We start from the raw sequence: 25800 nt of genomic DNA, 5'->3' as shown, positions 1-25800 counted from the left end.
CAACTGATGATTTGAACACTTTACATCCTTGGAAGATCGCTGACTACAGATACCGCTATCTCAGCAGCAGAGAGTCATGGGTTATGGGATTGCAAGGGGCTGGCCTAAGTAGAGTGCTCTTTCAGAGGGTTGTTGCAAACTCGATGGGCTGAATGGCCTCCTGACCTATGATTCTATGTTGGGACTCTACTCATTTAGTTTAGAAGAATGAGAGGTGATCTCATTGAAACTTATAGGATTCTTAAGGGGTTTGACAAGGTAAATACTGAGAGGATGTTTCCCCTCGTGGGAGAGACGAGGACCAGAGGGCATATTCTCAGAAAAAAAGGGTGCCAATTTAAGGCTGAGATGAGGAAGAATTTCTTCTCCCAGAAGGTTATAAGTCTTTTGGAATTCCTTGCCACAGAAAACTGTGGGGGCAGAGTCCTTGAGTATATTTAAGGGATAGATAGACTCTTGATCAGTAAGGGAATCAAGGGTTACAAGCAAAGGTTAGGAAAGTGGCCATGAGGAATGTCAGATCATCCATGATCCTATTGAATGGCAGAGTAGGCTGAAGGGGCTGAATGGCCTACTCCTGTTCCTACTTCTTATGGTCTACGTTTGAACCTCGCGTATAGAGAGCAGTGCAGAGTGTCAGTTTGCACATGATCAATGTGTTCCAGCTCCACACACAGTTAAATGTGGATCTTCCTTCCCAAATCGCACTTCTCTCATTGGCTTCTGTATTTATTGATGCTTTTGTTGTCACGACACCCGGGGTTGGTGCTTAGTCAATACCCCACTTGACCCGGAGTCACAGCCCAAGTGAAATTAGATGTTATTTTAAACTACCCGAGGTCCTTGGCTGAGCCCGATAAACAACAGTCACCAGATTTGTAACTTAACACAAATAATCTTTTTTTATGCGTCGTATTATAATTAGACTAACGAAAAATGTAGCTGACTATCCAATACGCCTTTCCCAACCCCCCCGGCCTTCCTAACTATCCCTCATTCTCCACACATACACACACACCGATAAACAACACAGAGGGGAAAGGGTGATTGAAATGTGAACAAAAATAAAAGGATAAAGGGGGGCGGGATTCTCCATTCCTGAGGCTAAGTGTTGACGCCGTCGTAAACGCCGTCGCGTTTCTCGACTTCGTCAACATGACCTCAGGAGCAGCGATTCTGACCCCTACAGGGGGCCAGCACGGCACTGGAGCGACCCACGCCGCTCCAGCTGCCGATCCCGGCTTCAGATTGGGTCTGCGCATGCGCAATGGGACCACCCCCACACCAGGCCACCCCCGGATGCATGCACGGCGAGGTCCCGCCGGGTAAGAGCAGGTGTGAACGGTGCCGGCGGGACTCGGTTTTTTTTGCGTGGTCGCTTGGCCCATCCCGGGTGGAATATCGCCGGGGGCGCCGCGCTGGCATCAATGGCGCTTATTCTCCGCTCTCCGGAGAATCGGCGGGGCGGCGTCATGCGATTCGCGCCCGTCCTGGCGATTCTCCAGCCCCGGGGTGAGAGAATTCCGCCCAGGATTCGTGGATTTTCACGACAACAAAACTGGCACCGAGCTTCGACCAATTCAGTGACTGTTGAGGGGCTAGCACCAGCACCATGTGGAATACAATTGATTCCAATTGAAAGCGGTGTGGGATTCGTCGGCTTCGTGATCGACACTCGGGAGGCTGGCAAGCTGCAGCCGCACATACACATTACACTCCCCACACACACTCATCGCAACAAGATGGCAATGGTTGTACTGGAGCGTGCCCATACAGCTGATGGGTCGGCTGGGACCAGAGGGCACTGGGCGGATGGCCTGGAGGGACACCCATATGACCCGTTGCCCTAAGTTCACAGTGGGCTGTTAGTAGCATGAGCAGATATATGGCTGCCTTGCCGGCTGCGACAATGGTGTTCAGCACCTGTCCACCCCGACCCCACAGCCCACTTCCTGGCCACCCCCCACTACTCCCCTCGACCCTGGCAGAAGCCCCCTGGCCAGTGGCACAACTGTCAGTAAGCCATGGCGATGTCAGAAACTTTCTGTGCCCCCTCTCTCTCCCTCAGCAGCCACAACGCCAGTTTCACGATTTTTAAAAGCACAAGTGAACCGCGCTGTCGGGAACTTGGCCCATCGGAGGTGGAGAATCCCAGAGACCCTGGAGAATACCAGGCCCGCTAATGACATGCAAATAGTGTTAACTGTACATGTATTGCATTGACGCCACTGTCGAGGTGACGAAGAATTGTGATTTGACGTCAAATCAGTGCCCACCGTGATTTTAGCGTCAGAACCTATTCTCCGCCCATTCACGTTTTGCGATTTCTGCATCAGCCAATGGAGAATCCCGCCCAGGATCTTTGATGCACTAGGATGGCTTCTGGTTAGTTTCTTTCTGAGGTTCAGCTTTCAGTTTGGTACTTTTTCCTTCCACGCTCGAGATGGTTTTTCCTGGCAAGGCTATCTACTTTCTCTGTAGATTCCGATCCTTTCAAGTTTACAATAAAGACGAGTCAGGCACTAACTGGTTTAATAAAACAGTTCTTTACTTCAGCAGCAAGAGAGAGAGAGACTGTTCCTTCTCCTTCCAAGGTCTAAACACTTCTACCAAGCTCTCTCAGACACCAAACTGTTGTCAAGCAGAATACTACTGGCCAAACCACCGGCTGCCGGCCAACCAATCGAACTAACTTCCCCCAAAGCTGGCTCCTAAGGTTCACCTGGTGCTGCCGAGTCTGTTTCTCCTCTCAAAAATACAAAACCTAGGAACACACTGTCCTGACTACCAGGCTGCATCAGTTTCAGTTCTCTGCTTAAAGGTACGTTCTGAATATGGGTCCACGGACCAAAAATAAAAGAAAATGGGAACAAACAAAATAAACAGCAAGGACTTTCAATAAAGGCACGGGGAGTCCAAGGCAAGTTGTGGGGACATTTGTTAACACAACATTATATACATGAGGGCCGGCTACAGCTTACCAGGCCCACTCTCCTTTCTAGTCAGCCTCACACTGGCTGACCTTTTATCTCAGTACTAGTAAGCTCCCCCACCCCCTTGGAGGATGAGTGAGTCATGTGCAGGTTATTACGGACTCTTACAGTGCATCTTTTTATGGTTTTCTGGAAAATAGCTCTCAAATAAATATGCTGTGAACAATTGCACTTGCAACCTCTTGTCCATATCTGTATGTTGTGTATCCAAGTCCATTTTAAACATTTAAAACAAATTATGTCCACAGAGCTGGTTAACAGTATTTGCCTTTATTCTTTTTGCACAGTATTTCTCCTAGTTAAAATCTGCAAATAGAAGCTGTCATCAGAACCTATGACAGTTGTATTGGCTCTCTGAAATATAGTTGCGTACCATCAATTTAACAACTGGCAAAATAGACAACACTTCAGAATCATTCAGGAGACTGTTAGCTGCTTGATGAAACAATATAGCTTTGCATTCAGAGAGCTGAAGGAGCCAAAGGACCTTCCTTACCTTTCCGAGCAACAACTTTTCTGTATTTAATATTGTCCTATAGTTAGTACATTACAAGGTTAGATGTCTGAAAATGTAAAAAGAAAACTTGCAAACAGAGTTATCATTTGTGCTAAGATTCCTGACTTTCTACAGACATGGATACCCCAAACTAATTTCACAATGCCATGGGCGGGATTCTCCCAGCCCTGGGCTGGGCTGGAGAATCCCTGCGGCCGAGCCACGCCGTCCCGATGCCGGCACGCGATTCTCCGCAGAGTGGAGAATTGGCGCTGGCGTGGTTGGCGCGGCACCGGTCGCGGGCCGCTCCGTGCGCCGGCCCACCGATTCTCCAGCCCGGATGGGCTGAGCGGCCGTAAGAAAAAAAACGAGTCCCACCGGCGCCGTTCTAACCTGCTCTGAGCCGGCGGAACCTCGGCGTTGAAGGGTCGGGTGGCGGCCTGTGGGGGAGAGGGAGAGTCCGACCCCGGGGGGGCGGGGGCCTCCGATGTGGCCTGGCCCGTGATCGGGGCCCACTGATCGGCGGGCTGGCCTCTCTGGCTGGGAGCTTCCTCTCCTACGCACCGACCCCTGTAGTCCTGCGCCATGTTGGGTCGGGGCCAACGCATTGATGGAGGCCACTGCGCAGGTGCGCGTTGGCGCCAGCGCCACTGTGCATGCGCGGATCCCGCGGCGCACAGTTCGCACCAGGATCGGCAGCTAGAGTGTCACGAACCACTCCAGCGCCGTGCTGGCCCCCTGTAGGGGCCAGAATTAGTCCTGGCAGCGGCCCGTTCACGCCGTCGTAAAACGCGATGGCGTTTACGACGGCATGGACACTCTGCCACGGGATTAGAGAATCCTGCCCCATATACTTCAACAATCTCTGTCCAACAGAAATGATCGGCACACAAGTTCAAAATTCACTACCTCATGATGGGGTTGAATCTTGCCCATGATTCCACATGTGCTTCTTTGATTGTTGAAAGGCTTTGAGTTTAGGATTGGGTCTGCCCAATTCAATTCTGCTCAGCTACTATGTCATTGATTGAAAAGAACCTTTCTGGGAGTTACACAAATAGCTAATGTGTGGAATGCAAATGTTGGTTCATTCACATAATAGTCGTGGACTTTGCACATTTTTCACCGGGACTGGAAGGTATCTGTGCTGCTATTTAAAAGCCGCATGTAACCATTATAAATAGAGTTCCCGGCCATGAGATCATTGTGCACAGAATATTCTGAAGGCATTTTCTAAATTTGTTTATTAGCCACATGGTGCCATCCGCCAAAGGAAGCTAATGAATTCAATCAAGCCTGAAGTTATCTTAATGGTATTACCAGGACGGTGTGTATCAAACATGGTAACTTCCTAATTTGTGAAATGCAAATATTATGATTATTTTAATATACCGCATCTTGGCATTTATGCTTCTGATGTTAGTTCTTGTGTTCTATCTAGCTAGGAGGAGAACGGAATATTTATCCTAACTGCTTTCTTTATATTAAGTGTGTTGCGGAAATCAGACTGGGTTTCGGGCCATTAATGATTTTTGAGGTGTGCAATTTGGAAATATAAATTTTGAAAAATAATCTGGCATTATGACAAAGTAGTTCCTCAGATCGTCTGACTTACTTTGCAAATTAGGAAAACCCAGAAAGGATTTAATTTTAAACCCATTAGCAATTAAGGTCACAGATTCGGGAAAGTTCAACGATGTCATCTATTTTAACTCTATTTTACTTGCACCCCAAGACTTGATTGCAACAGTCAGATCGTCATCAGTATCATAGCTTGTATTGATATTTGGATAGCAACTGGTGATAGCAATATGTTTAAGTCATATTTTTTAGTTTTGTCCTGTGCCTTGAGATGTTTTGCTAATTTAAAGGCGGAATATAACTGCAAGTTGACCCATAGTTGAGTCATGCTAATTGATGTTGGGCCTTGTGACTTTGATGAATTCTGCTCTATTTCATTATTCAGACATTGTATTACCCGATACAATGGCAAATCATTCACAAACAACTCTTGTTGAGGCACTATAATACTAACTGTGCTTTATAGTTGGTTTAAGCTGGCCTTCCACTTGACTGTACACCTTCCCTGTTCTAAGATGTATCATGTGTTAGGGAAATCTGCCAAATCTTCAAAGCTGTTCTGTCTGGATTCTAAGGATCTCTGTGTCTTGCTTCACCTCCCCCACCAAAATCTCCTACGGTTGGAATATAAGTGTTCTTTGTTTGTCCGACTACTATAAATATGTATGTTTCAATCCTTTTTACACATATCGCCATTCCACCATTTGCCACGAGATATATTTATTTTTTGCAGAGCATTGTTTCTGAAAAATGTAATTTTCACAAGCATCGCAGCATAGTAGAAGGAGCTGACAGAAAGTCAGTCTTGTCCATTTTGAATCAGTGCTGTTGGTAAAAGACTGGCTTTAATATCCGTTTATCCTTTGCTTATTTCAGTCGGGCTGTTAATTATGTGTCATTATTGTTGATCTCATCAGATGAACAAATTTAGATTAATTACTGAGCCCAATTAGTCCTGTGCAATTAATACAAATAAAATGTGCAGATCGCTGAAGTGGCCTGAGGCAGAACATGATGGGGTAGAGCCCTTTGAACACAATTGGGGAAAATGGAAATTTTCTTCAGTATTGTGCTGGATAATTTAAGTGCAAGTTTCCAATAAAATTTATTTGCATAATCACACAAGTAAAATTTTCACGAAATTTTCATTTGCAATCTGGCAGTGATATCTAGGGCGATATTCTCCTCTTCCCCCCCCCCCCCACGCAGGGTGGGAGAATCGCCGGGGCGCCGCGCAAATTGCGCCCCGACCCCGCACGCGATTCTCCCAACCCCCCGGAAACCAGCGGCACGCAATTCGCACTGGGCCGCTCGGAGAACCGGCGAGCGCCAATTCTCCGGCCGGATGGGTCAAGCGGCTGCTACAACATGACAGGTTCCTGACGCCGCCGTCCACCCCTGGTCGCTGCCGGCGGGAACTCTGCAGGAACGCTGGGGGGGGGGGGGGGCAGCCTGTGGGGGACGGAGGGGGGCTCCTTCACCGGGGTGGCCTCCGATGGGGTCTGGTCCACGATCGGGGCCCACCGATCGGCGTGCCGGCCTCCCCCCCCTCCGGGGCCTACCTCCTTCCGCACGCAGCCCCAGAACACCGCCGCCATGTTGAACTGCGCAGGATTGGGCTGCCCTGGCTGCGCATGCGGGGATTGGCGCGGCTCCCATGACAGTTCATGACAGCGCAAACACTTGGCCTCCATATCAGAGAATCGCCCCCAGAATGTATTGTTTAGTTTTCCCATCTTTCCTCCTGTTGCTAACTTTTGGTTGGTTCAATTACTCTATTTTATAACCTTTGCTCTCGAGTCGCCAGGTATCTTTATGATACCGCCACGAGGTTCAAGTCCGAGTAATGATCAATAACTCAACACACCAATTAGTAAGATTCAAATCAAAGCACATTTATTATACACAGTAAATCGCTACTCATGCACAAATTCTACGTCTAAGCTACTTCTACAACTAACAGGCCTATACTTAGCTTCGGACTGGCCCACCAGGTCAGGGGAACAAATGGCCTTTCGTTCGGGTTCTGAGTCTACGGAATTCGAAGTTGGTACGGATTGGTAGCTAGGAGCGCCTATCTCGTAGCGAGCATTGACTTAAGACTTACTGGATATCGGCGGCAGTTGAACCGGTCAAGGATGGTTCGCGTTGCTGAGTGACCCGGTCAAGAAGAACAATTTGAACTTGGGGGCTTAACTCTTATAGTCCCCAGGGGCTTCCCGCCTTTCGGGGCGGACCTTGTACCTGGTTCCAAGTGATTGGACTTCGTTCAATACTGGAGCGGTTCCCTGATCGATGGGCGGTCTTGAGGTGTCCGTTAACCTCTTTTGTGTTGGCTCCTGCTGGCGCCGGGAAGTCTGGCTTGGCTTTGTTTGTCCCAAATGTTGCGATTGTTCCCGGGGATCGCTCATCAGTATGTAGATGGCTGCTACATTATTATGCCGATGGTTGCTTGTATCGATGCTGTCTGGGCTTTTGCAGAGTTTAGTACACAGTAAACCTGCACCTGTTAGTTTCTGCCTGTGTTGGCTGAATTTCTCTGCAGCCTTTGCTGTTCTCCATTTTACATCGGGAATTGGCCAACCCAGGTGGCTACACCACTAAATAATATTTATTAATGTATGTCAGAGTGGTAATCTGCAGATGTTTTATTGATGATGCTGTAAATAGGATTATCATCAAAAGTAAGCATTTTGGTAAGAATGTCCAATACTCCACTGTAAATAAGCTGATTTAAAATCACTGAAAATATTTTTAAGAAGAGAAACTATCCTGAACCATTAAATAGTTTTGTTGGTGTCATTTTCATAGTAAATTAAATATCTTTTGATATCAAAAACTTAAAACGTCCAACTAGTGCCTTTGTGTCAGGCGGTACAGTGGTTCGCACTGCTGCCTCATAGCGGCAGGGACCCGGGGCGGGATTCTCCAACCCCTGCCACGTTGGAGAATCGCTGGGGGGCAGCGTGAATACCGGCCCCACCGGCTGCTGAATTCTCCGGCGCCAGGGTTTTGGCGGGAACAGGAATCGCGGCGTGCCGGTCGGCGGCTGCTGGCAGCGGCCCCCTGGCGATTTTCCGGCCCGCGATGGGCCGAGTGGCTGCCTGTATCCGGCGGGTCCCGCCGGCGTAAATCACAACAGGTCCTTACCGGCGGGACCTGGCTCCACGGGCGGCCTGCAGAGTTCTCGATGGGGCACGGGGGGATCTGGCCCCGCGGGGTGCCCCCACGGTGACCTGGCCCGCAATCGGGGCCCACCGATCCGCGTGCGGGCCTGTGCCGTAGGGACACTCTTTCCTCCCGCACCAGCTGCTGTCAACCTCCGCAATGGCCGGTGCGGAGAAGAACCCAATGCACTTGCGCTGGGATGACGCCAGCACCGCTGGTGCTCCCGCGCATGCGCCAACTCACGCCGGCCGGCGGAGGCCCTTCAGCGCCGGTTGGCGTGGCGCCAAGCCCTTCTGCGCCAGCTGGCGCGGCGCCAAGCTCTCCGGCGCCGGCCAAGCTCCTGAAGGTGCGGAGGGTTCCGCACCTTCGGGGCGGCCCGACGCTGGAGTGGTTTACACTACTCCTCGGCGCCGGAGTGCCCCGCCCCCGATTTCAATTCCGGCCTCAGGTGACTGTGGAGTTTGCATGTTCTCCCCGTGGCTGCGAAGGTTTCCTCCGGGTGCTCCCATTTCCTTCCACAGTCCAAAAATGTGCAGGTTAGGTTGATTGGCCATGCTAAATTGTCCCTCAGTGTCCAGGGATGTACAGGTTAGGTGGGGTTATGGGGATAGGGCGGGGAGTGGACCTAGGTAGGGTGCTCTTTCAGAAGGTCAGTGCAGACATAATGGGCCAAACGGCCCCCATCTACACTGAAGAGATTCTAAGATAAGCGCAATTTGAAGAACTAGGGCATTTGGTTTTGTAAGTGGTCTGGAGTAGAACTCGCCTTAAAATGCCCAGACATTTTGCACTGGTTCAGCTAATTTTGCAAACCTAAACTCGATGTAGATGTCCACATGCATCACATTTTCCAGCAGCCGGAAAGTTGTCGAGTGGAAACCATAGCTAGTTTTCTCCTTTCCCTAGCTCCGAGGGGGTAGAGTGGGATTCAGGGTGACATGGTGGGGGTGCACTTGTGATCCTACTGTGTGTCTTGACAAAGATGACTGAAATTCATCGCAAACCAGGAATTAAACAACACGATGTCCTGGTTGTGTGGCTTAGATCTGCACCGCCAGTACATTTACCTACGGAACAGTCAGGGGAGCCCGGAGTAATCCACTCACATTCAGCAGGCACTCGCACAAGGCCTTATCATAGAATCCCTACAGTGCAGAAGTCGAGTCTGAGCCTACCCTTCAAAAGAGCATCCTACCGAGGTCCGCTCCCCCGCCCTATCTCCATAATCCCAGCTAACCTGCACGTAATTGGACACTAAGGGACAATTTAACATGACCAATCCACCTGACATGCACTTCTTTGGACTGGGAGGAAACCGGAGCACCTGGAGGAAACCCACGCAGACACGGGGAAAATGTGCAAATTCTACACAGACAGTCACCCAAGGCTGGAATTGAACCCAGGTCCCTGTTCCTATGCGGCAGCAGGGCTATCCACTGTACCATCTTTGTAAATGTCGCCAGAGGACCAAACACTGCTCTCCCCTTTTGAGAATTGACTGGTGATGATTTAACCTAAAGGTCACCAACGCCTCAGGTGAGGGGCAAGGTTGAGAAGGCAGGGTCAGTAATAACTTCAGCCAGTACAGAAATTAAATTTGTTGCGTCGCTTCACATCACGAACCAGCCGTCCAGCTAACTGACCCATTTGGCTGCTGGATATCATTTAATAGATTGGGATGCGCTAGGATAACGTACATCACAATGATCCTCTCACAGCAGATCCTCTTTGCAACATTTGAGATGGGGATGACCGTTGGACATTTGACAGTCTACAGTTGTCTCTTGGAGGGCCCTTTTCCCCTTGTCCCGAGTGAGTATTTATTCTGTTTGTGCAAATTCGCAGTGCTGAATGGAAAAACAGAGCCAGTCAACACGATTAAACATCAGGAGAGAAAGCTATCATGTGAGACTTGTTTTTGTAAACCAAAACCATCAAGATTAAACTTTTCCTTTGATTTGTTGGACGGGGTGATGGTCCCTATTTAACGTTGGAAGAATTAATTTGAAGAATGAAAAGCTTTTCTTCAGATAAGATTTAGGAGAAAGATTAATGTGTTTGCCTAGATTGCAATGTTAATCTCTTAAAATTGTGCCTTTGAAAACAGGACGACTTTCTATTAATTCACTATGATAAAGGACCTTGCCGAAACAAACTTGGTCATACTCGGGCCTCCGTCATTTGGCATAGAACCCAGGTGAGTAGGAAAATTTCTGTTTCCGTTGCGGTACACTCCGCTTCCAATGCAATAGCTTTCCTTGCCATTACCCAGTGGTGTCAGTGATCGTGTAATTCCTTACTGGTGCGGGAGCAGCTTTTAACTACATTAAAATCTTCTGCTGACTCCCGATAGAGTTCATTATCTGACTCCCTTATGAGACCTTCTCTTCAAAATCTTAAATGATTGAAGCTCTTAGTTCACAAAGTTCAAGCTCATAATGGAGGCAACTATTTCACCAGCAGTGCAGCTCATAAACTTACTATTGCTTTTTCTGCCAGTACCATTCTCCGGAACCATTGGAAATACTCCAAGAAGAGTAGGTGTAATAGGCAACAATCTCGCCATTAATTACTGTCCTGTCCCCTCTCCTTCCCAAAGGAATTAAAATCCAGCAAATGTGGAAAAATAGTAAAATGACTCTTAATGGATAGAGATATTCATCATTTAATTCTTGGTTTCCCTTTCCCTCAAAATTTATCGTTTCAGCTCTCTCCTCTCTTGAGGGAGCTGGAGAGATACCAGCTGGTTACAGGAATGCTGATGTTGGCGTTTGGTGCATCATTTATCACCCTGCATGTTGAATGAGAAAAACACAAAATAAGCTGAGTACACAGTTGCGATTGACCGACTTTTTTCTCAATTCCTCTGCCTTCTGTTTGGAATACTGAACCAGAAACAGAATATTATTTTTGTGGGATTAAATATATATAGTCACACGCTAGTATTCATCATACTGGACAACAGCTAGAGAGAGGAGAACAAAATGGTGAATTTCGTAATTGGGAACTATGAGATAGGAGGCTTATTTCTTCAAATCAGTTATCCACAGTAATGGGGGCGAGGAGAATGTAATAGAGACAAATACTATTTAACAAAAAATAATCTTCCTCCACACTTTCCTCAACTTTGGACGTTATTAGGCATTAAAATTGTTGAATTACGGTCGTGTTTCCTGTTGGAAAGTGTTCCATTGCAGAAAGAGTTTGGCTGTTTGTGAAGGAATGAGTCACTTGGTGGTCTCAGAGCCTCTCGAATCAATCAAATGAGAAACCTATAAATTCAGGACTATATCTCACAGCAAACAGTGAGGACAGTACCATGCATATCTGATGCTGTTGAGTCAATTGCCTATGCTTTGTTGCTAGTAACTAGGAATTTAGTGGAATATCTCTGTTATGCTACATCTTTATACTTCCTCCTAAATGCTGCTACTGTTGTGTTAATCAGGCTAGTAAAAAGTAATCCTGCAGTGAATGCTAAAGAATTTGACCCAGTTAGTTAGAGAGCAGTTGATAACAAGTATCAAGTATAGGGGCTGCACGGTTGCGGATTGTGGATAGCACAATTGTGGATAGCACAATTGCTTCACAGCTCCAGGGTCCCAGGTTTGATTCCGGCTTGGGTCACTGTCTGTGCGGAGTCTGCACATCCTCCCCGTGTGTGCGTGGGTTTCCTCCGGGTGCTCCGGTTTCCTCCCACAGTCCAAAGATGTGCAGGTTAGGTGGATTGGCCATGATAAATTGCCCTTAGTGTCCAAAATTGCCCTTAGTGTTGGGTGGGGTTACTGGGTTATGGGGATAGGGTGGCAGTGTTGACCTTGGGTAGGGTGCTCTTTCCAAGAGCCGGTGCAGACTCGATGGGTCGAATGGCCTCCTTCTGCACTGTAAATTCTGTGTTAAAAAAAAAATTGTAGTTATCCCCAAATATGTTTTTTTTTCCAATTAGGGGCAATATAGCATGGCCAAACCACCTCCCCCGCACATCTTTGAGTTGTGGGGGTGAGACCCACGCAGACACGGGGAGAATGAGCAAACTCCACATGCACAGTGATCCGGGGCCGGGATCGAACCTGGTCCTCGGCGCCGTGAAGCAGCAGTGCTAACCACCACAAATATGTTTTTTGATACATTTGGATTTTGTTTTTACTTTTGCATCAAATAAAGCAACTTTTGGTCAAAGGAGTACAGTAAAGGACTAAAATCAATTACTTTACAAAAGCTACGGGGGCGATTCTCCGATATTGAGACCAAATGTTCGCGCCGTCGTGAACGCCGTCACATTTCACAACGGCGCAAACAGGGCCCAGACACGACCTATTCTGGCCCCCACAGGGGGCCAGCACGGCGCTGGAGCGGTTCACGCCGCTCCAGCGTCCGCCGTGCATACGCAGTTGGGCCGCGCCATCCCTCGCATGCGCAGGGAACGTCTTATGCCGGCCCCTCACCAACATGGAGCCGGTGTTCTAGGGCCGCGCGCGGAAGGAGGTAGGCCCGGGGGAGGAAAGACCGTCCCGCCGATCGGTGGGCCCGGATCTTGAGCCAGACCCCATCGGAGGCCACCCCGGTGAAGACGAAGCCCCCCCCCGCCCCCCACAGGCCTTCCGGAGGGAGTGGAGGGAATGAGTGCAACAGGCTATGTCGCGAGATTACTGGCTAGGTTGGTGGAAGAGAAGGTGCTGAACCAGGCCCTGGAGATGAATCGGGTCCATAGGTCCCTGAGGCAGAGGCCAAGAACGGGGAGCCGCCAAGGGCGGTGATTGTGTGTTTGCGCAATTTCCAGGATAAGAAAAGATTCTGAGTTGGGCCAGAGCGCAATGGGGCTGTGAATGGGAAGGAACCCTAATCCGGATCTGTTAAGACATTGGAGCAGAGCTGGCCTGGAGGTGGGCGGGGTTCAACAAGGCCACAGCAGCGCTGTACCTGGCCAGACTTTGGGTAACGCCTGAGGGCTGGGAGTATTACATTGGGACGCCGGAGGAGGCAAATTACTTTATTTAGGAAAATAAGATGGGAGAGGGCTGAAGGGAGATCTTCGGTGGAAGTGTTGTCTCTGCGAAAGTTTGTTATCTGTTTCTGTTCATTGACTGGAAACAGTTGTAGCGGAGGTGGTTGCACAACGCTCCCGCCCCCCCATGTGTTTTTTGTATCTTTAGCATTTTTTGTATATTTTGTATTATTGGTACTTATTGGACTTCTTGTATTTTGGCATTCCTGTACAGAAGTTTAATTGCTGCTTGTTTCGGGGGGGGGGGGGGGCTCTTCGGTGTTGGAGGTAGAGTGTTTAGTTTTAATGCACTCTGTTGGCTATGCTGTGTGCAGTGCTTGAGGGGTCGACTTGGCTCGGGGTGGGGCGGTTCGAGAATGCTCTGTAGGGGGGCCATGTCGGGATGAGAGTTCTTGTTTGGGTTGGGTGCAGGGTATGGGGGGAGGAAGAGTTGGGGATGAGGTTTGGAGAGAAGGGGAGAGTTGACATGCTAGCAAGGAATGCTAGTGAAGTGGGGGGGAGGGGCTGCAATGGTTAGCCTGGGGGGGTGGCTGGGGAGCGGGCAGGGGGAGAGGAGTAATGGCAGGTATAGAGGATGGGCTTGGTCATGGACGGGGTGGGGGGCCATTTTGGATGGGCCCGATTTAGAGTGGGGATAGTGTGGGCAGAGCTAAGGGTGGTGATGGCGGACTCTAGGAGGAAGGGGAGGCAAAAGCCACCAGTGAATTGAGACATGAATGTTCGCGGGCTAAATGGGCCGGTTAAACGGTCTCGGGTGTTTGCGCACTTGAAGAATTGGGAGCAGAGATGAAGGAACACATCTCTGGGTGAAAGATCAGATGAGGTTGAGGAAGGGCTGTGTGGGGTTGGGATTTGACTCAAAGTCGAGGGGGGATCGCCATATTGTTGAGCAAGAAACGGGGTTTACAGGGGCCAAGGAAGTGTGGGATTGGGGGTGGGGATTAGTGATAGTGAGTGGTGTGCTAGTGGGGACTCTGGTGGTGTTGGTGAATGCGTATGCACCCAATTGGGATGATGCCGGATTCCTGAAGAGGCTATTGGAGGCGATCCCGGACTTGGACTCTCACCAGCTGATTATTGGGTGGAGAGGTGGATTTCAATTGTGTATTGGAGCCGAGGGTGGATAGGTCAAGTCCTAAGTTGAAGGGGAGGTTGAGAATGGCGTGATAGCTGGATTTATAGTGAGTATGGGGATAGTCGATCCGCAGAGGTTTGGCCACCTCGGAGAGAGGGAATATTCCTTCTTCTCGTATGTGTATCGGGTTTATTCCAGGATTGACTTGTATTTGGTGAGACAGGCAGTGCCGATGGAGGTGGAAGGTGCAAAGTCTGTGGAAATAGTGATTTCGGACCACACTCTGTACTTTCTAGACATGAGACTTCGTTCGGGTCAGGCACATGGACCGAGTTGGAGGTTGGATTCGGGGCTTTTGGCCGACAAGGAGTTCTGTGGGAAGCTGATGGTGGCGATGAAGAATTATGTGGAGCTCATCAGAATGGGCAGCCACATTTTCGGAGGCCTCGAAAGCAGTTGTCCGGGGGGAAATAATTTTGTTCATGGCCATAAGAGGATGAGGAGGCAGGACTATCAGCGACTGCTGGACGAGATAGTGGAGGTGGATAGGAGGTATTCTGTGGCCCCCACGAAGGAGTTGTTGATGGAAAGAAAGAAGTTGCAGAGGCAGTTTGACCGGTTGATGATGGGTAGGGCTGTTGGTGACCTACAGCGGGCGAGGGGGGTGCAGCATGAGTATGGGAAGAAGGTGAGTCGCATGCTTTTCCCACCAGCTGCAGCGACAGGCAGCGTCAAGAGAAATTCTTCAGATTGGGGGGGGGGGGGGGGGTCTCGCTGCTTAATTACGGACGTGAAAATCCTGGCAACGGTATTGGCGAGAAGGTTGGAGGGGTCTGTGCTGGAGGTGGTTTCAGAGGTCCAAACGGGCTAAGTGAAGGGAAAGCAGTTCTCTAGTAATATTAGGTGGTTGTGGAATTTAATATGATCCCATTGGGTGGGGAGGGGCGGGGAGTGCTGGAGGTGATAGTGTCCATGGAGGTGGAGAAGGCCTTTGACCGTGTCGAGTGGAGGTAACTGTTTGAGATTCTGGGGAGGTTTGCAGTGTGGGTTCGGTGTTGTATGCATCCACCATGGCAAGTGTGCAAACAAATATGACATACTCGGGGTATTTTGGATTGTATAGGGGGATGAGGCAAGGGTGCCTGCTGTCGCTGCTATTGTTTGCGTTGCCGATTGAGCCATAAGCAATGGCACTTCGGGCCTCGGTTGAGTGGCGAGGGATTGTGAGGGGAGGCAGGGAGCATCAGGTGTCGTTGTAAGCCGATGGCCTTTTGTTCGTGTCAGACCCGTTGGAAAGCATGGGCAGAATCTGGGCTTACTGGAAAGGTTTTGGGGCTTTTTCAGGTTATAAATTGAATGTGGGGAAAAGTGAGGTTATTCTGGTGAATGCTGTGGGGCGGGGGACAGACCTGGGGTTCTGCCACTTAAGGTGGCACGGTAGTGGTTTCGACACCTGGCGACCCAGATAACGCATGAGTGGGCCACAATGCACGGGTGTAATCTGACTGGGTTGGTAGAGGAGATCAAGGGGGACCATAAAATGTGGGATCCACTGCACCTGACATTGGTGGGGAGGGTAGAGGTGGTTAAAATGAACCTGCTGCCAAGATTCTTGTTTGTGTTTCAGTCCCGCCCAATTTTTCTCCCCAAGGCCTTTATTCAGAAGGTGGATGCGTTATCTCGGAATTTGTGTGGGATGGGAAGATTCCAAGGGTGAAGAGGACCTTGTTCCAAATACAGAGGTGGGAAGGGGGGTTCAGTATCCCAAATCTGTTGTATTATTATTGGGCAGCGAACATGGAGAAGGTGAGACGATGGTGGGGGGGCGGGGGGTCTGGGTCAGATTAGAGGAGGAGTCTTGTACGGGTACGAGCCTAAGGGCTCTGGTGACGATGCCATTGCCGCTCGCTCTGAGGAAGTATACGGGGAGTCCGGTGGTGAAGTTGTCTATAAAAATCTGGAACCAGATGAGGAGGCACTTTAAACTGGGTCACATGTTGGTGTTGATGCCATTGTTTGGGAACCATAGGTTCACACCAGGTGAGGTGGATGGGATGTATAGGTACTGGAGGGAGGGGGGCGATTATTGCGGGTCAGAGACATGTTTGCTGGACTAGAGGAGCTGCATGCGAGGTTTGAGTTCCCAAGGGGGGGTGAATTTAGGTACTGGTAAGGAGCTGCCTTCGTTCCCTCAGATACTGGATAAGCTTCATGAGAAAATGCTGCTCTCGGATGAGGTGGGGGAATGACATGATTGGGGATATATATGGGTGGTTGGGAGAGCAGGGCAAGGAATTAGTGAAAAGATCAAGTGGAAGTGGGAGGAGGAGTTGGGAAGGGCGATAGGATGGGGACTTTGGAGTGAGGTAATGCGGTGAGTGAACTCAACCTCCTGCGCAAGGATGTTTGATACAATTTAACATGGTGCACAGGGTTCACATGACTCTGGCTCGGTTGAGTGGATTTTTTCCAGGGGTGGCAGACAAGTAAGACAAGTGTGGGAGAGGGCCAGCGAATCAGGGGCGGGATTCTCTGACCCCCCGCCGGTTCGGAGAATCACCGGGGGCTGGCGTGAATCCCGCCCCCGCCAGTTGCCGAATTCTCCGGCACCGGATGTTCGGCGGGGGCGGGAATCGCGCCACGCCGGTTGGCGGGCCACCCACGGCGATTCTCCAGCCCGCGATGGGCCGAAGTCCCGCCGCTGTCAACCCACGCCAGCCGGCGTGGATTGTCCACCATGGCGGAGGCGGAAGAGACCCCCTCCACTGCGCATGCGCGGGGATGCCGTGAGCGGCCGCTGACGCTCCCGCGCATGCGCCGACCGGCAAAGTCAGTTTCCCGCCAGCTGGCGGGGCACCAAAGGCCTTTCCCGCCAGCTGGCGGGGCGGAAATCAGTCCGGCGCGGGCCTAGCCCCTCAAACTGAGGGCTCGGCCGCTCAAGATGCGGAGACTTCTGCACCTTTGGGGCGGCGCGATGCCGGACTGATTCGCGCCGGTCGGCGGACATCACGCCTATATCGGAGAATCCCGCCCCATGTTCTGGCGTGTGAGGAGTTGGAGAACTTTTGCGAGGTGGTATTCGGGAACATATTGAGGATTGTAGGGGTTGAGGTGAAGCCAGACCCTATGGTGGCGATCTTTGGGGTGTTGGAGGTGACGGAGCTGCTGGAGGGGAAGGTGGCCGATATCTCTCTGATTGCCGGCGACGGATACTTTTGAATTGGAGGTTGGTTACGACACCGGGGGTCACGGCATGGCTGGAGGATCTGTACCAATTTCTCAAGTTGGAGAAAATCAAATTTGCCTTAAGGGGGTCAGAGGAGGGCTTTGAGGCACAGCGGAGGCCATTCCTCATAGATTACCATAGAATTTACAGTGCAGAAGGAGGCCATTCGGCCCATCGAGTCTGCGCCGGCTCTTGGAAAGAGCACCCTACCCAAGGTCAACACCTCCACCCTATCCCCATCACCCAGTGACCCCACCCAACATTAAGGGCAATTGTGGTTACTAAGGGCAATTTATCATGGCCAATCCACCTAACATGCATATCTTTGGACTGTGGGAGGAAACCGGAGCACCCAGAGGAAACCCACGCACACACGGGGAGGATGTGCAGACTCCGCACAGACAGTGACCCAAGCCGGAATTGAACCTGGGACCCTGGAGCTGTGAAGCAATTGAGCTATCCACAATGCTACCGTGCTGCCCCATTCATGGCTTTACGTGAGGCGTTATTTATCACGGGAGGGTAGGGGTGAGGGATTAAAAGGGGAAAAATGCAAAACTGTATGCTTTGATTGGATGTTAAGTTTGTGTTATTTTGTTGAATGAGTTTGGAATGAAATATCCTTAAAAAAAAATAATCGCTTTCTTAAAGGAGAGTCCTCTAGTTTGTTTTCCCTTTATCATATTATACAGTAATCATGTTTTATCTTCTTCCCCATCTAGGTAGTTGGAATATTTGCAGGGTTTGGCCTTTTGCTGTTAGTGGCATCACCTTTCCTTCTGCTTGCCACACCATTTGTCCTCTGCTGCAAGTGCAAATGTAACAAAGGAGATGATGACCCTTTACCCACATAGGCCAGATACTCGGAAACAGGACTACAATATTTAATGAACATTCTTTCCTATTTTACTTATCATTTTAAACTGTCTTATTTTAACCCACCGTAAATCCCAGTGCCAAAATTTGCTTTCTCGATTTGCATCACTCCATCATACTCCAGAGCCTGAGAGTACGGTGAATACAAGCAAAATGTTGGGTTGAGGCAAAATCTGGATGCCCAGGATACAGTTTATTCAGAGAAAATGAAGAAGAATAAGGTACTCTGGATCACAGGTGGTAAGCTTTGAAAGTACTTGTTTAAATGGTTCCAAAATAAAGCAATACCCTTGACAGTGTACAGCTGTGCACTAAATGCAATGTATATTACAATTGTAATAAGATTATATGAAGAAGGAAAAAAATGCAATGTTGTAAACTGAAAATGCACAGCAAATACTTCAGATTTTGTACAGAGAAAAGGCACATGAACATTTTAGACCCTCTGTCATAATAGAAGGCTGTAATAAGTCATGTTATTATAGGTCATTTATTTGTCAAAATAGGAGTTTAATGCAAAAAAACCACATAAATGACTCTAAAGGCCCAAAGTCAGGTTTACCACATAATGCTTTCATAGGACCTTTTTGTTGATTTACATTGGGCATTTAAATGTTTCTTAATTACTTGGTGATGTGATTTGCAGATGCCGTTTATCTGTATCTAGAATATAGTATATTCATGTTTTTATGTTTGTTAAGTTTCTAAATGTATAAAGGTGCAATGTCTTTTAATAGTTATCTGCAAAATTAAGCTGAATCTTCCCAGACCTGCGGTGATGTGTTTTGGGAAAATAAGGGAAGGCGGCATTGATTTCCCACCTCCAGGGGTAGTTCCCAAGAGCGAGTTGAGAATAATGTTGACAGCCCATTTCTTGGAAGCAGGCAGCCAATTAACGCCCACTTAGGGGCCATTTTCCAAAGGTGCCGGTTAGGATATCCTGTCCTTGAGTTCAGAGCCTCGCAGCTCCTTGGAGGCAGCAAGTTGGGGGACCAGCAGAGCCAGACACTGCAGGCTCCAATGAATAAGCCGCCATAGAACATTTGACCCATCGAATTTGCACCGACCCACTTAAGCCCTCACTTCCACCCTATCCCTGTAACCCAATAACCCCTCCTAACCTTTTTTGGTCACTGAGGGCAATTTATCGTGGCCAATCCACCTAACCTGCACATCTTTGGACTGTGGGAGGAAATCAGAGCACCCGTAGGAAACCCACGCAGACACGGGGAGAACGTGCAGACTCCGCACAGACATTGACCCAGCAGGGAATCGAACCTGGGACCCTGGCGCTGTGAAGCCACAGTGATATCCACTTGTGCTACTGCCATGATGAAAGGCTGCAGCTGCAGACAAACCCAATTCATCAGAGGGGTTCCCCTTCCACATCGATGGCCCTGCTAACTGCGCCTCTTCATTCTCAGATTTGTTGGAAGTGCCCTCACAATTGCCTTTCTGCCTCAGCAGCATCCACCTCTCCCAGCGGGGTTGCCAGTCATTCTGTGCTATTGGACCTCTGGCCCTTCCTTCTCGGGAACCCACCTGCTGGACTTAATAGGACAGCAAATGAAGAAATGGCCAATCAGGAGGCCAACACCCCCCCCCCCCCCCCCCCCCCCCAGAAGGTTGCACCAGAGGGAGCCTTGACACCATGAACAGTTTGAGACTCCCATATGGTCCCAAAGCCCGCCAAAAAAGACTCTCTGATATTTCTGTAATTTTACTGCTGACCTGGAGGCTGATTCCGGATGGTGGAACCGTGAACATGTAAAACCTGTGTAAATCTTGCCACATGCCCAATGCCAGAATTGGTGTTTACTAAAAATGGTTCCAGTAATCAGTTCTTAAAGATAAACACAAAAGATCTGGGGCGGGATTCTCTGTCCCGCCATCCCCGTTTTCCGACTGTGCACACCCCTGCCGGCACCGGGATTCTCCGTTCCCGCAGCCGGCCAATGGGGTTTCCCATTGTGGGCCACTGCACGCCGTCGGGAAACATGCAGGCATGGGTGCACTGCCGGTGGGGCGGAGAATCCCACTGCTGAATATTCTCTCGTTTTAGTTTTCATGACTTGATCAAAACCTTATTAAAGGATCCCTTGAAAGAAAAAGGACTTCAGTTACCCTTTTAAAGTGAGTGCAAATTATGATATTGCGCATTGTGGCAACTTCCTCAGTCGCGTTCTTTTCATGTTCTGTTCCTCTATTAATTGGAAAGATATGCAAGGGTCAGATGCTCACTTGAAATGTCATAACATACAATGCTACGGACCAAGTGTTGAAAGTGGGATTAGAATAGATTGACACTTGATGGCCATCGCAGACACACAATGGGCTGACGAGCCACTTTCTGTGTTGTAAAACTCTATGACTATGACGCAATGGATCAGATTTTGAAAACCGTTCATCTCTGGCTTGCTATGATCAGACTTAATTTATCTTTTATGTGTAATGATGATGAGGTTGTGTCTTGTGGATTTTATATTCGGGTCCATTAACTGTTTCAATACTTGTGACTGCCAACTTGCTTCATTTATACTGCACATACCCTCATGCCTAGAAACCTCTGTACCTCCCCCCAGGTTAAATTTAATTCAAACCAGATGGCTAAAACAAAATGCAGGCTTTCAGCTTAAAAGAAGCAAGTTGAGAGGTACGCCTGCCCACAAACAGATTAAAATTCTGACCAAATGCAATTGACTCTCTGGAACTGTGTTTTTGTCATCGGAGGAACCGAATGAACCCTCCTCTTGAGCAGGATTCTGGCACTGCTAGTATGATGATGTTTATATTACCATATTACCTCAGGTGATGTTCTTGCTGTTGGAGGTGTACTCCAGCATAAGGAAAGCATCTGTGGCTTTGATCACTTCCTGGTTCCACGTTTACTCTCCCATTTCCTCAGTAGTCTAACCCAATGATTTTGAACTTGCATCTCTCGTCAGCCTGTCTTTGTAACTGCCTCTTAGTCTGTGGGCTTGAGAGGGAGACCAGTAATTTAAAGCACAAACTGGGGGGAAGGGGAATGAAGAGGACAAGATGCCCAGTGGTTCAAAGTTAGTTGCGGATGAACCAATCTCCTGACACAAAAGTATGGGTAATGAGAAACAGAGGAAGCAGGCTCACACAAATAATCAAATTGAAGAACAAAATCAAGCTATGCCAGTGAACTTGGTGCAATTGTCAAATGGATGTTTTGCTGCCAATTTCTCTCAGTATCTGCATCATATTTTACCGTGTACGTGTGTTCCATCTCTACCTTAATTACAAGACATTTTTTCCAGCTGCCTAAAGTAATTTCTAAAATAATTGATGTAGTGCTATCAGCTGCAATGACCAGTAAGAAAAACAAAGTTGATTAAGTAGCCAAAGTGCGATGGGGCTGCTGGAAGATGTCACTTATGTGCCTTTTTCTTGTCTCAGTTAAATGTTGATTTTATCTGTTAGCAAATAGGAGAATGGGAAGGTGAACACAGACAGCTAATTTCCGTGGAAATACAAATTAAGCAGAGCACGCAAACAGCACAAATAATGAAGGAGGTGAGGCAGAGTAGCAAAGTAGAGTTGAAATATGAAACAGAGTGAATGTCAGAAATTCTTCAGCGATCTCTGCTTTGATGGGTTATGGGAGAGAGAATCTCGAACTGTGTTGTCCTTGCATCTCCATTATATTTTTAATAGTCCAGTAGCATTAATTAAAAATTTTAGGCTCTTAAAAGCCTATCATCATCTCATGTCAAAATAATTATTGCATGTAAAAATGGTTTCTTATTTAGTAATGCTCAATTTATCATCCAGAGCTGTTGTTAGCAGTAGCATAGTGAAAGAACAATACTGTTAGATTTAACCCTCTTACTCTATTTTCTTTGTTGGTGGGGGTGTTCAAAGACAGTGATTTCCCCCAAATGAGTCTTTAATCCATATGTCACAAAGGTTGCCTTCACTTCTTCACATGGTTGGATCAATTTATTGCATTACCAGGGATTGAATGGATTTTCAATTTGTTTCAGCTTACTGCTTTTATCCCATGGTGCAACTAGACCATGGGAAGAATTCTGAGTCCCTTGGCCTCATTAATTATATGCCCAGGGATTTTGCAACATATTCCATATCGGGGTGGGCTGGATGGCTCATGCCCCACCATAATATCCCGGCACCATTTTTAAAAGGCGACTGAACATCCATGCAATACTTATTACCGGGATGTCTGGAAGTGCAAGCGATCAGTGCCTCAGTTTAGTGATGCTTGCCTGTGCACCTTCCTAGATCATGTGGAGGTGCAGAGGAATATACTTTTTCCAGCTGATGGGAGGGAGAAGCCAAGGAGGAAGTCCAACCCTGATTGGGCGCAAGTGGCCAATGCCGTAAGTGCCCAGGTGTAGACAAGAGCCAGAATTTTACATTGTTCCACGCACGCTGAGTCTTCATCAAATTCATCCCACTGGTTCCGAGCGTATTCAGTACTGCCTGCTATGGCTCCCTTTCGGTGTCCACCTGATAGGTCTGTACTTTGGTTAATATATCTTATGTGTCACCGCACTCAAATATCACTCGACAGATCTTGGAACTGAGCTTCATGCGTGAAGTAAATTATCTTTTATTCAGTTAGTTTTGCAGATGTCTCTTATCAAGTCAGTTTTCTTGCAAATACAGAGTTTTTAAACGTTTGTTTTGTCCAAGCGAATACAGAGTACTGAGTTGAATTCAATACAAATTACAGCTCTTGATAATTTCTTCGAATTGAATACACGATACAGAAAAGTTGAAAATAAACAAAATGGCTGCTTAAAGCGACAGTGCAGAAAGTAGCTTCAGAAATTAAGTAAGATGATTCCGGAATGAATTGTTCAAAACCGGCAGTACTTTTAAAGGTTATTGTTATCACCAATGTCTTTCCCCTTTCTGGCTGTGATTGGGTTAAAGTTATTACAGTTAATTCAATTTGATTTGAGATGTCTGTCCATCAAATTTTAATAGGGAGTGATTGAAATACGTCTCTCTCATGAAGCCTTATCCGTTGTCATGAAAACAGTTTCTGGGAATATAGCCCAGACACTTAAATTAACAAAATATGTCCTTGGTCTGTCCGGCTCATTATCTTGATGTTTCTCATGGGATTCAGCAGTTTTTTACTGTCATGCTTGAAATGTGGGTTTTTAACAAGGCATTTCAGGTAGGTCCCAAATTTGCACACTATGCTGGTCCAGATGTGTTCTGGACCAGCCTGTTTTCCCACTGGCGTCACAGAGAATTGGGTGAAGCGGAAAAGTTCTGGTCAGACCTCCATCTGCATTCCATTAGCAGGATGCAAATCCCTTTCACAACGACCTTCAGCAGGATTCCCACATGGCTCCTCTGTGAAACAGCGTCAGAAGATCCCACTGTCATTTCAAAGTGACGTGGAACTGATTTTTTGACCTCCTGCCAAATTCTTTCCGTGCCCTTCATTGATCCTGCCAACAGGAGCATGGGGGAATTCCATCCTACGGCTTTCAACTTTAAGTGCCAAATTGTAAACGGTCACAAAGAACTACAGTGAAATGACATGGATTTTTCACTGGTTATTAAACTTATCTATCTTTGACTTAGCCAGGAAGGTAGTTAATGGTTATCACTGTTGTGCTAAATTATGTTATGTAGCATTTATTTTCTGTTTTCGTCATCTACAGAACCTATCTCGCCAGATTGCTCCCTGAAAGCTTCATACAGGCTTCATATTTGAACCAGACAGGCTAAGAAATACAGATTAGATTTAGTGTCTATTAAATCTAAAATGGAAGCTGCCAAAGGATCATAATTCAAACATTCAAAGCTGTTTGTATTTAAATTGAGTGTCCTGATTCTCTGCATGATACCTTAATGTTATTGCAATAAAACTAAACCAAGCCACGGCCTAGATTCTGCGCCGGGGGGGAGGCCGAATCCCGCCCCAACGCCGGCTTCCCTATTCTCTGGCGCCATTTTGTCGGGCGGCGGCGGGATTCTCGCAGCGCCGGTCTGGGGCCGTTGACAGCGGCTCCCCCGACGATTCTCCGGGCCGAGTGGCCGACGGGTTCGGCCCAGCCCCGCCAGCGTGGATTACTCACCTCACACACGGCGGGACCTGGAAGGTAACTGTGCGGGGGCCGTCCTGGGTGGGGGGGGGGGGGCCGTGGGATCCGACCCTGGGGGGGGACCCCCACGGTGGCCTAGCCTGCAATTGGGGCCTACTGATCGGCTGGCGGGCTGGATCCGTGGGGGCCTACTTTACTCCGCGCCGGACCCCTGTAGGGCGCCGCCATATTGCCTGGGGGCCAGCGCGGAGAACGGAACCCCCGTGCATTCACGGAAATACACCGGCCGTTATGCGCAAACTTGCGCAGGCCGTTCGGTGCCGGCTGGAGCTGCGGGAACCACTCTGGCGGAAACCTAGCCCCCTAGAATGGGGGGAATTCCTCACTTGGGGCCGTTGGCACCGGTTTTCACGTGTGGACATAGCCTCATTATTGGAGAATCCCACCCACAGTTTCTGTGAGTGAAACATGTTTTTATCCCTATCTGTATTAAGATAGGATTACAGAGACCAATATCATGCCAAATCTTAGACCAAGCATTTTGCTTTTGCTATAGTTGCATCGGCCAGAAGGTACTAATGGCACTACCACCACCATTACTTTCAGGGAATAAATGATTCTTCATAAGACATCTTTATACAAGAATTAAGGTTAACACTGGAGTGAAGGAACTGGAAACTAATCAGTCGCCCCAGTGCAGTGACAAGTCAAGGCCTTGGGTACTTCAGTCGATGCTCAGCCAGTCAGCTGGTAGATACTGGGGCGATAGCATAGCGAAGATGGGTTGAACCCAGGTCCTCAGCAATCTTCCATATTTTTGTGGAGACAGGGATTGTACAAGACCTTCAGTATATAGCTGGTCGGGCCATTGAAGACCCAATGCAGCTGGACCGGCCACGAATGGCATAAATCACACTCATCTGATGACCACAGGGTCCTACAGCTAGCTGACACTTGGAACCTGATTTGCATACGCAAGGCAACGAAAGCCTGTTTCAAGATGCTGCCCTGCACAACCAGAAATGATTGGTCTCCAGTTTGGCAGGTGGCACGCTTCCAAGGAGGATGACACGGCTAAGATCAGGACTCACTATTTGTCCCTCCAGCCTTGATTTCATGCCCACAAAAAGCACAATATTTGTTCAATTTCAATCTTTCCCCATCCCCCATGACCCCCTGCCAATCTCCATGCACTACATAGTTGCATGCCCCATGGTGCCAAATAACATTTCAATTCACACTCCCATTAACTTGTGCCTATCTCAGGTTGCTGATGCTTAACAGTTATCTGCCAGTCAGGAAAAAGTGCTGAGAACAGCCTTTTCTA

The 25800-nt window shown here is 48.5% G+C and overlaps 1 protein-coding gene across 7 annotated transcripts in view; it reads left to right on the top strand.

Annotated features, from left to right (window-relative positions):
- The window catches only part of LOC140410527 (probable E3 ubiquitin-protein ligase RNF144A-A), a 186372-nt gene extending 165256 nt beyond the window's left edge, over positions 1–21116 (top strand). For 6 of the 7 annotated variants that reach the window (XM_072498745.1, XM_072498744.1, XM_072498743.1 and 3 more), the window contains 2 exons: positions 10346–10435; positions 18267–21116. In XM_072498745.1, coding sequence (XP_072354846.1) covers positions 10346–10435; positions 18267–18398 — 222 coding nt within the window. In that variant the 3' untranslated portion in view covers positions 18399–21116. Of the gene's footprint in view, positions 1–10345; positions 10436–10945; positions 11815–18266 lie in introns of those variants that run through there. The other variant, XM_072498748.1, reaches the window with a different exon arrangement.
- Positions 21117–25800: the final 4684 nt, after the last annotated feature.

The sequence above is a fragment of the Scyliorhinus torazame genome, chromosome 4 (assembly GCF_047496885.1).
Source record: "Scyliorhinus torazame isolate Kashiwa2021f chromosome 4, sScyTor2.1, whole genome shotgun sequence".
Lineage (NCBI taxonomy): Eukaryota > Metazoa > Chordata > Chondrichthyes > Carcharhiniformes > Scyliorhinidae > Scyliorhinus > Scyliorhinus torazame.
This window is presented reverse-complemented; position numbering and strand designations above follow the sequence as displayed.